At 47.6% G+C, this 11,358-nt stretch overlaps 1 protein-coding gene across 1 annotated transcript; it reads right to left on the bottom strand.

Annotated features, from left to right (window-relative positions):
* Positions 1–788: 788 nt before the first annotated feature.
* On the bottom strand, positions 789–9,244 carry LOC310778478 (putative ribonuclease ZC3H12C; the record flags this gene model as incomplete). Its single annotated transcript, XM_083638922.1, has 5 exons — positions 789–2,287; positions 2,777–2,883; positions 3,498–3,732; positions 7,132–7,271; positions 8,553–9,244. 5 exons carry the CDS (start codon positions 9,242–9,244, stop codon positions 789–791), a joined length of 2,673 nt encoding a protein of 890 aa, XP_083495048.1.
* Positions 9,245–11,358: the final 2,114 nt, after the last annotated feature.

The raw sequence follows: 11,358 nt of genomic DNA, 5'->3' as shown, positions 1-11,358 counted from the left end.
TTTCGAGTGGAGTTTCTGAGACCTTTTTTTGAGGTTGCTGCCTGCCTTTCACTTCCCTACAGGGAAAATCCATCAAATCTCACCACAGCAACTAATCTGTCATCTGTTGGCAGAAGAAAAAAAACACCCGTCCACTGAGCTAATTCAAATTTGTATTTGCAATGTGGCAGTGAAATTTCATGATTCACTGAATACGATTTTGGAATCACAGATCATACCCCATTTTCATCTCAGTAACTGGAATAACTGAGGTATTTCACTCAAACAGAAAGTACAAATTCAAGCTATCCTCATACCCTGATATGATTGCCGAAAATTAAAACAAACCTAAGGAGAAAACACAATGAAAGAAAAAGTGCCGCAAAACTATGGAAAATAACTTAAAATGTACAAAATAAATTAAATATAGATGAACCACACCACAGTAACCCTTGAAACACAGATAAAGCCTCCCTAAAGCACATGGGCATCTTGTCTCTCCCAAAATGACCCAAACATGTACATTTAACCACAGCCTACCATGGACAGGCTATCCTGATCTTAAGTGCTGAACGATCAGGCACATTCATAGAAAAATATGGCAGCTTTGGGATTTTCCACTACAAAAATATCATTAAAATTAATTAGACATCTTCCCTGGAATGAAAATGCCATAACATCACATCTGCTCTTGGTATTAGACTGTTCATATTCAGTCATAATAGCTAAGATGGCTATAAGCAGTCCATCAACAGCTTAAGGAGTTTCATGTCTTGTGCTTTTTGGACTTTGGAGGTCCAGCTTTGTAATCAGTAGCTATGCTGTGACTTCTCCATCAAAATGGCCGCCGCGAGCTGTTGAGCATCCAACACATGAGGGTTCCTGGCCATCACCACCCTCACCAAATCTGGAGAGAAGATGCCGCACAGGTTAACAAACACCTTCTCCCTCAGGTCCTGGTATCGCCCCAAGGCGGGCGGATCCTGGTGCTTGGGGGTGGACAATGGGCGGGGGTGGTTTTGGGTGGTGAAAGACGGGTGGGACGGCAAAGGAGGCAGTGGTAGACGGGACGTGGAATGGCGGAGGGGTGAGGAATGAACTTGTCTACTCCATGGTGAGGGCCAGGACTTTTCGCGGACCTCCGGAAGGCTCTGGAAGGGAAAAGGCTCGTAGCGAGGGTGGGAGGGCTGCTGGTAGTGGGGGCCCCAGCTCATCAGATGCTGCTGCTGTTGGCTTAGCCCAGAATAGCTCCTGCGGGAATAAAGTGGTGAACCTTCATACACTCGGGATTCCTGGAGCCCGCTATCCTGCCAGGGGGAGCCCAGCAGATTGTGGCCCAGAGGGGAGCTCTGAGAGTGGGGGTGAGGAGTGGAGGTCTGGGGTGGAGGTGCTGGGGGGGAGGGATATTCCCCAGTGCAACTACCCAGCGAGGGATGCTGAAGGTGGGGTGACAGGTAGGATGAAGGAGGCTTGAAGGGGTGTGAGGATGAACGGTCCTCCAAGCCAAAAGCAGAGAGTCTCCTTGGTTGGGGCAGGGAATAACCATGAGCAGTGTGCTGGCCCAGACTGGGGGACACATGGCTAGCAGGGTGGGGGTACCGGCCGGGGCAGTGGTAGTGGTGGTGCGGGTGGTGGTGGTGATGGTGGCATTTCAGGCTGTCGTCCAACAGTGGGTCGGGGGAGATAGAGTCCGAGCTGATGCTGCCCTCACTGCTGCAGTCCGACGGCAGCGACCCAGCTCGCAGGTCGGCCGGGAAGAACCGCTCCGGACTCTGCGGCACCACCAGGCTGAGGCTGGAGTAGGCCCTCATCAGAGAGCTGTAGCTCAGCTCAGGGGACTCGCATGTGGGGTAACTTTCAGCCAGGCTTGTTCCTGAGGCTCCAGTGGCCTTGGAGCTTCCTCCCCCAGGATGGTCCCATCTGTCCTGGCCTCCTAACGAGGGTGGCCCCCCTGGAGCAGGAAGCCCCAGGATGCTGCTGCTGCAGCTACTGCTGCTGCTTCCCCTGCAGGCCTCCACTTTGGTCCGGGCCCCGAGTCTCTCCTCCAAGATGTCATTGAAGGAGTAGCTGCGGGGGCTGGGCTTCGGCTGTTTCTTTGGAGTGCCTCGCCAAGGCTCAGCTTCTTCTGCACCCTCCGGTAGGCCAATGGGCAAACCCTTCACCATCAGGGCGTCTTCCAGCAGGCTTTTGGAAGCTGCTGCTGAAGTTCTGGCGCTGGCTCGCAGCTCATCAGCCACAGCACGTTGTGGCTGGGTGCCCCTCTCTGGGTGGTAAAACTTACACTTGTGGCCATAGGTGCACTTTTTCCCTAATGGGAGAAAAAAGGGGAGAGAGTTTCTCATGAATGTGCCAGAAGGGGCAATTTTAATAGCCTCTTATCGTGCACAGTATTTGTTTTCAAATTTGTTTTCATCTTACTGTGAGCACAAACTTATCCTCTCTTGCAAGGAAACCGTAGAATAGAGAAAGAGCAAAGGTTTTCTGTGACATATAGGATCATTTTGAAAGATAAACCAGATAAATAAATGAAGTAAAGCAGGTGAAAGTTACAATTAATTTTGTAAGACAAAATACGATAGCAAAGTAATGAGGTGACCCATCTCATCACAGAAACCAGTACTTTCTAATTTTACATTGGTTTCAATTAAATAAAGTGACCATGTGATCTGCTGACACATGTAAGCTACACTGAACTACCCAAACAACAGTCACAGGTGGATCATACTGATAAAAAGAAATCAAGAACTTGAGGCGTTCCACTGGCAAAAATAGAAGGCACATAAGTTTTGTTTGTTACCATAAGGACACGGCTGTTTCCTGTTTTCAGGAATGATGGGCCTCTTCCTCAGGAAGTTCTCCAGACTGGGTCCATGGCGACCCAGAGGGTCATCTGGAGGCATGAACCTAAACACAGTTAATAGATCAAAAATCTACACTGTAATGCCAGCCTTGTCTGTCTGTCTGTCTGTCTGTCTGTCTGTCTGTCTGTCTGTCTGTCTGTCTGTCTGTCTGTCTCTGTCTCTCTGTCTGTCTTTCTGACTGTCTGTCCTTCACGTATCTTGAGAAACTTGTGTGTGCTAAGGAGGACCTGACACAGTGCAGCGCCGAATTTCGTGCATTTGGCATGGTGCCACCTACTGGCAATATGAAGCAGTTTATCTTGAGAACCGTTCGTCCGATCGACTTCAAACTTGGGGATTGCGCTGCTGGGAACCAGACAGAGCACACTGCCAAATTTTGTGCAATTTGGCGTAGCGCCACCTACTGGCAACACAATCAATTAATCTATCTAGCTATCTACCTATCTATCTACCTATCTACCTATCTATCTATCTATCTATCTATCTATCTTCTATCTACACTATAATGCCAGCAGTCTCTGTCTGTCCTTCACATATCTTGAGAACCGTTGGTCGGATCAACTTCAAACTTGGGGAGTGCACTAAGGGGGACCTGACGGTCCCCCTGTTTTCATGCATCTTCCGTGGCTAAACCCAGCATTGGTGTGATTTCCTTACTTGTCGTTGACGAAAGAGTACATCAGCAGACGCTCATCGATGAATTTCCTCCACTCTGGCTTCTCATTGGCCAGGTCGCGGTAGTTGTCGTTGGACACGATGATGCCGTCCGACTCGTAGGCCAGTTTGACAATGAAGCGGTCATCGTAGCAGACCACGCGGCGTCCCTGCACACGGCGAGACGGAGTGAAGACCAGGATCTTCTCTTTCTCCAGTCGCCGCAAGATCTCCTGGTCTGGAGAAAGATCAAAAGACAAGCGAGGAGACTGTGATTTAGAAGTAAGAATAACATTATGAAATCCCACAGGTGCCAAGATACTGATTCCACCATTGTAGTAGTAACTTTTTATTGCATGTTTGCTGAACTGCTGCTGCAATTTTGCTCTATCTGCGAGAGGAATTAGTTTTGCTGTGTTTTCAGCACGTTGAGAAGTTACAGAGAATTAGTTTTGCTTTGAAGTTACAGACACTTGTCTGGTGACTAACTGGTTAGGATACATTAGAGTGTCTGTAAATATACAAATTTGATTCTACATTCAAAAAGGAATTGTCAGCAGTATAAGGCTGTGATCAGATAAGAGCTTTTCCCTCCTGTTCAAAGGCAAAACTCTGCTGTGAGCTGGTAACAGGGCAACAAGTGTTATATCAATTTCCTTGATATACAAGACAAAGTTTGACAACTTGCAAGCGATCTATATAAATTGTGTTAATTAATGTTGTCATGAGGTTCCAAAGAGGATAATGTTGTTGGACCAGAGAAAGTCAGTGATCTGCCTGATATCAAAGAGGATGAGTTGTGAAACAAAGGATAAAAGGTAGGCTACATGACATCCTGCTAGTAGAGCAAAGCACTGACAGTTTGATCATCTCCTCCAAGAGCTCCGCCTACAGAGTGTGTTTCAAGGGCCATAGCATGGCTACAGTTGAAGCATGCTGCGTCCAAAAAAAACATCCTGTGTAATCATGATCTAAAAGGTCAAGGATAAACGCATGACAGGGATGTCTACAATCACATGCCTTCCTCATTTAATTCTTTGACATTAGTTTATTTAATCTGACTGAAGAGATTCCTAACCTCAATCAGCGGTGATGTGTCTGAGCATGAGGAAAGAAACACCACATTTAACTCATTTATCGTTCAGTGACTGTTTTACCTTTTGTTTTGCCTATTGGAACATTGTTTGTTTGCAGCAGAGGTTCAAGATCCAAGAGGAATAAATAAGATCCAATCCAGTTGCTTTGTTTGTGGGTAATGCGGATAGACACATCCTATACCTTTTGTCTGAAACAGGACTTCTTTCATATGCATCAGGAACCCCATTTTTGTCTTTTTAATGAGTTCACAAAATGATAGACCATGTCTCCCTGAGCCACAAGACAATTTGTCAACCAAACAAGCAGCAGTTGTAAGGGGGGGGGGGGGGGGGAATAGCGACCTTCCATTTATTAAAGCACAAATGATCCTCAGTAACTAGTCCAATATTTCCAGATTTTGAATTGGACTTTCCTGTGCAGCCCAGAACTTCGTATAATTGTTTGTGCTCCACAACTTCACATGTTGGATTTTCACACAAAGTGAATAATAAAAATGTACCCTTCTCAACTTGTTTCACACTTTCATGACTGGACCTGAATGAGAAAAGAGATCTGCCTGTTCAGATATTATCACAGCGCTATACATGACCAATCACCTCATCATTACCTCCATGAAAAAGGAAATGTTTTTGGTGGCGTTTGTTTGTTTGTTTGTCTGTCATCAGTACAGTACTACTGTTCAGGTTCCTTTAGTGCTGCCTTACCACTGGACCAAATTTAGGAGAGAAAAAAAACAGCAGGTTGGTTCAGTCTAAACCAGAGGTTTTCAAAGCGGGAGGCAGGCCTCCCCAGGGGGGCTCCAAGCAGTGTCAGGGGAGGCTCAGTGAATGGAAATGAAAAAAATGTTAGATTCGTTATTAAAAGGAAATCACATAGCCTAAATGTGTGTGACTTGGTTAACTCATTGAGTGCCAATGACGACTATCGTAGTCAATTCAAATAGTAACGTAGAGTGCCAATGACGACTAAAGTCGTCAATTGCGTTTTTTGACGGTGGGACGTGGATCAAAGCCTGATCCATCTCCTGTAAAAATATGGTGGATGTCGAATGTGTAAAAGCTATCTTACGGACCCATTAGGTGGCGACAGTGCTCTCCGGATTAGAGAAAGGTGAGGAAAAAAGAGTAGAAGAAGCGTGGGGAAACGGAAACCGCATCGGTATGCATCGATATGCATGAAGCATAACGTTAGCTGTGCCTGTGAACAGCAGCCAATCTGCTGCCACAATTGCACACAATTCCGCTGCGATAGCCCCTCCACATGATTAGTTGCCGACACCAGCGTCTTTCTGAAAAGTTACATTATTCTCAGCTGGAAGCGCTGGGGACAAAACGGCGGAACGCTGTGAAAAAGCTGGGCGTAGCGCACTTTTCAGTGCAGAGCAAACGCAGCAGAGAGCCACCAGAGACACTCCCACGGAGGAGTGTGCAGTTGAGGGGCGTGGGGCACGCAGGGCAGCATACAACACCGACCCAGACAGCAGGAGGCTCGATGGACAGATTTACAAACACAAGCTAGAATATCTGATGCCCACCAGCAGTAAATCAAGACCAGCAAGAAAGTGTAGGGTCTGCGCACGCAGGGGCCAGCGCTGCTGGTTGCAGCTAAAAAATATTATTTTGCCAAACAAAATTCCTTAGTTTTTGCTTTTTTATTGAAGGAAATTATTTTTGAGGTGTCACTACATCAGAAAATATTAGCTTCAGAGTCAGTGATGTGCTTGAAATGCTTCATTTCACAAAAGGCTGATTATCTCAGCTTCTAGTTTGAAACGTCTGTTTTTGCTGAAAACAACCTATCTTCTCCGGCTGATAACTAAAGAACGGAAAATGATATCAATAAACTTTTTTTTGCTGATGATACAATAGAGGCTCATCGTTCTTTGGGCGTGTTCGGTCTTTACATAGTAATATCACACAATATTCTGTGGGCCTCGAGAAATCACTGAAAACGCTCTGAAAGGGCTGGCACTGGGAGCGTCCGTTTTCCAAAAGTGGCTGGCACTCAATGAGTTAAAGAGATAGTTCAGAGATAGTAGTTTGGGGAAATTTGTCCATTTTTCCCCCCGTCCCAGAGTCAGAAACTAAGAAATGCCGTCAGAAAGAGATACATACTTTCTATGTAGTTGGTGTAGTCTGAACTGCAATATCAGGCTATCTTGGCTCAATTGCTGCGTATCTAGGATCAAACAACAAAATCATGATCCCATAGGCATCCAGGAATTGAGCGAGGGAGGCTCCTGTTTCCAGGCTTTGTCTTGGGGGAGGCCCACAGTCTCATACTTTGGACTAAACAGTTAATGAGCTCTCCAGTGGCTCCATAATGGAGAGTTTGCCTCTCAAGTTAAGTTAAGCAGCCCTTCCTCTCCTAAAAGCTTTGTGAAAATCCATTGAAATCCTGCTAAAAGACAAACACATGGAACGAGGTGAACAACCCCCCCCCCCCCCCCCCCAGCCAATCTCCAAACCCCTCCCATCTCTCCGCTGTCGTAAAGTAAGGACACACATTAGTTTAATGACTGACTGGTGGTGGCTGTTACCTGTGATGAGAGCATCGGGTCGCGACTGCTCCTTCCTCCAGGCGGGCACAAAAACAGTGATGTCACGGTGACCTCGCTCCAGGAACCAATCAACAGCCAGCTGGATACCTTGACATGAAAACACTTCCTTATTTCCATGACTGCAAAAGAAAAAAAAAGAAAATGTCAGTTTTCTCAATTCTGTTTATGGCTTTTGTCATTTAGGCTATTCTATGTTTCCACTGGTTACTTCTTGTTTCAATGCAACTTTTATCACCTGATCACGCCACAATGCATGAAGGTATGGATGCACAAAAAACTGATTTGGCTGACATTTGCTATCAGCACTCAAAAATATGGAATTGGTCAGACTGGCTAATCCAGCTGCAACGTGCACAAACAAAAAATGAAATACAGCAGTGCTCCAAACATGTAAATATATAGGGAGCCAAAGTCATTTCCATCAACCCTAAGCATTCCCCTGGAGACTCTAACCCTTCCCCTTGAGCCCCCCCAACATATCCAAACCCTAACCCCAACCAAGTGGCTACCAGTGCCTAAACCCAACCCCCCTCACCCTTCTGTGCCTCACCCCAACCCCAATGCATCACTTGACCTTTGCCTCATCCCAATCAGGTACGTAGTGCTTGTTTAATGGTGTGTCTGTGTGTGCCTCATACTCACGCACAAGGGTACATTAACACCCCTACAAAAGGTGCGTAACAAAGTAACGGTATTTTACGCTGTCGGAATGAGCTGTTGAAATGTGTTCAAAGAGTTTCATAGCATTTCTCTCTGTTCCCCTGTCGCATTCCGACACATCCCGATGAGTCGTCGCAAGACATTCTGCGGCTGGGCCCTCAGGACATACATTAACAGGCAATGTACACCAGATACGTTACGGCTGCGTTGCAGATCCGGATCGACTCTCGCCCATGTTAATTGATTGGCGATACGGAGAAATTACGCACCTGTTCTATTTTTGTCAGATCCCGCATACTCTGATAGATTTCATGAGTGTGGGTCTGTTCTCAGCCATACCGTAGCATGTGTTCCGGAGGCGGTGTACATTAGCCCTTAGTCTCCCCACAATGAAAAGTCAGCAGTTCCTTACTCAGGAGGATCAGCTGCTATCGACATTGGTGGTTCATTCTACGTGGTAGTTCTCCATCATTATAAACAAAGTATTTTCTGAAAGTTTGGATTTTAGAGCATTCAAAATTGTACACGATTGTGTAAAAGCTTATGCTGTGTAATCAAGAGAGGTGAATCTCAACTCCATTTGTTGCTTTGTTTAGTTGCAGAAGGATATTTTGCAGTTGGTGGAAAATCATGTTAGCCGCTTAGTCAACTACAGGAAGTATTTGGCCTGCACTTCTGTGTTGTCCCATGTCCCTTCTGATCTACCATGGCTTCATGTTTTGCAGGAGTTTCCTCTTTACCTCATGGCCACGTTACTGCCGTCCACCACAACCGGCCGCAGGTTCTCCTTGTCCTCCAGCAGCTGGGACGGACACAACAGCCTGCAGGAGTCCAGGGAGGAGGAGGAGGACAGGGAAGACGAGGACAGAGAGGAGGGAGACTGGGAGCCAATGGAGCATCCTCTCCCTCCCAGCTGCTCTGTCTCCATCTTGGTTCCCAGTTTGACCAGCTCTCCCAGGATGTCGTTGATGAGTGCGTCCGGGCCCAGCTTCTTCAGCACCAGCAGCACCAGGTCCTCGCTGTAGCCCAGCTTCAGAGCGAACTCCAACTTGGCACAGTAGTCAATGAGGGGGTCGGTAGGGGGTGGGGGGTCTGCAGGGGTCCGGCTGGGTGGCTGACTGACCGGGGAGGGCTCTCGGCGGGGAGGGCAGGGGTTAGTCTGGACCCGGTCCTCTTCACTGTCAGAGATGGGACCCTCTTCAGAACAGTTACTGCACTGGCTGCTGCTGCTGCCGGAGCGTGTGGCGCTGCTGTTCCTGCCGGCGGTCCCATGAGCTCCGGCCCCTGGCACCTCCTCTCCGGCCGGCCCGGAGCCATTGGCGCCGCTCGGCCTGGCCGGCCGCTCAGCTCCTTCCACGTGGAGGTAGTCCAAGTCCAGCCCCAGGCTGAGGGTGTGGCCTGTCCCATCCTCCAGATGGTCCTTCAGGCCCATGAAGCTGCTTCACACATCCAGCCCCGCGCCCGCCCTGACCGCCCACGCACCAGACCCACCGCGCCGTCACTGCTGATGACTGACAGCTGGCTGCCAGATCCTGGGAGGCTGGAGGGAGAGACCAGATCCTGGGAGGCTGGAGGGAGAGACCAGATCCTGGGAGGCTGGAGGGAGAGACCAGATCCTGGGAGGCTGGAGGGAGAGACCAGCAATGACGGGTTAAATTCTCCAACAGCCGCTTGCAGCAACAAGTCATGTCTAGAGCTTGTGTTGCTTGAGTACACAATCAATCACTGGCTGCTACAAAAGTTTAATTGAAAACAGCTTGTATGACTTTATGACAGGTGCAGGAGCCAAGACGAAAATGTGGGTTCCAAACTATTACATGCTAGAGGTTTATCACTTTACCACAGTCTAGTCCAGTGTATTAACCTCTCACCTTGTTGTTACACCCTTGAAAACACATAAGGTAGATTTTTCTAATGTGTGCACTTACAATACGTGTCCACAGGTTAGTATGTTGGAGTAATTCTGCGTATATTTCGTACATATTTGTAAAACAAAAAAACAAAAAAAGAGCCACACCCACAAACCTTCTATCTGTTTATGCTTGCACAAAACCTAAAACAAGAAATGTGGTTGGCAAACTAACGTACGTGAGTGTTCATCACATTTTTTGCATACCTATTACAGTCTTTTTTAATGGATGCACGTGCCGCTAGAGACATCTCAGAAGACTCATTTACTTTGTTTCCATACTGTTTTACAAGTTGCCTTTTATAACTTCATCCTGGTGGTTTATTGACTGTCCAAGTGGCTCTTTAGACACACCAATTTGACAGAGCACTTAAAAAAGCGTAGTCTGACTACAACAACAAAGCTTGAGCCTCGCACCCATAGCTCGCACCTGGACACATGAAGTTGACCCCTCCTCTCCTGCTGCAGGGAGAAGTGAAACACAAACTGCAGCATCACTGGGAATGATTGCTTTCGTTCCATTCCATTTCGTTCCGTGCCCGAGTACGATTGCCCCCCCCCCCCCCCCCCCCCCTCTCCCCCGCTGGTCAGCTTTCACATTACAACATGAACACTTGCAGAATACACTTGCATCATCAACTACGCCTGGTGTCTATCCACGCCCGTGTGTTGTCTATGTGGTTCGGTACGGTTGGCGTTCACATTTGCAAGTGTTCATGTCCCCGGGCACGCCAAAGCGTTCCCCAGACCACCTTTTCAAGTGGACCCTGTCACGGTACGCTGTTCCGCACCCGGGCACGGAACGCAACGTTCATACTCATGAAACAAACCGCACCTGGGTTCAATTTGGTGTGCTCGGAAATGGTCCCGGGTCCCGAGTGTGAAAGCACCATCAGAGCAGAGCAATGTACAGCAAGTGCAATAATCATGTAATGTAATGTAAGTGCAACAGCAGAACAAGATGACTGGCCTGCCAACATCGCAAACTACCAACAGTGAGGAGGTCAAGGGTCAGAGCCACAGTGCCCCGACAGAAATATTGCCTGAAAACATGAGTCCAAATCTTCCACTGGGAGACAGAAAGTGACAGCAGAGCAGAGGATATTGAGATGGAGAGAACAGAGAAACTTAAAGCATAGGTTCACCCAAAAATGAAAATTCAGTATCATGCCCCATGGAAGGACGGGTGAAGTTTTTTAGTCCACAAAACATTAGTGGAGTTTCACAGCAAAACACTGTTGCAGAATTCTCCTAAACAATTGAAGTGGATGATGACCAACTTTCAAACATAAAAAAGCCTCCATCATACTGCTCACCTTGCGTAACGTCTCCACAAGTCCTGAGATGCCAAATTGACTTGAAAAGATGTCACTTCACTTGTTGAAGCTGAAATCTTCTCTGACATCAGGCTATCTCCACCTGACCTTCTTTGAGCACCTGGCTACATTGCAGATTTCAGCTGAAAACAGTCCCCCCCCCCCCCCCCCCCCCCCCCAGGGTGTGTCCATACTTGGAACACAGCAGGCTCTGACAGACTGTGGGGGCATGTTGGAAACTGCAACCACCCTTCCCACTGATTTGCATGTTAGCAGCAGTGAGCTCAACTGTCAAAAATACCAAACTCCTCAGCCAAGAAG

This window comes from Poromitra crassiceps (assembly GCF_964638095.1).
Source record: "Poromitra crassiceps genome assembly, chromosome: 6".
Classification (NCBI taxonomy): Eukaryota; Metazoa; Chordata; class Actinopteri; order Beryciformes; family Melamphaidae; genus Poromitra; species Poromitra crassiceps.
The sequence above is the reverse complement of the archived record's forward strand: the minus strand, read 5'-3'. Positions and strand labels throughout refer to the sequence as shown.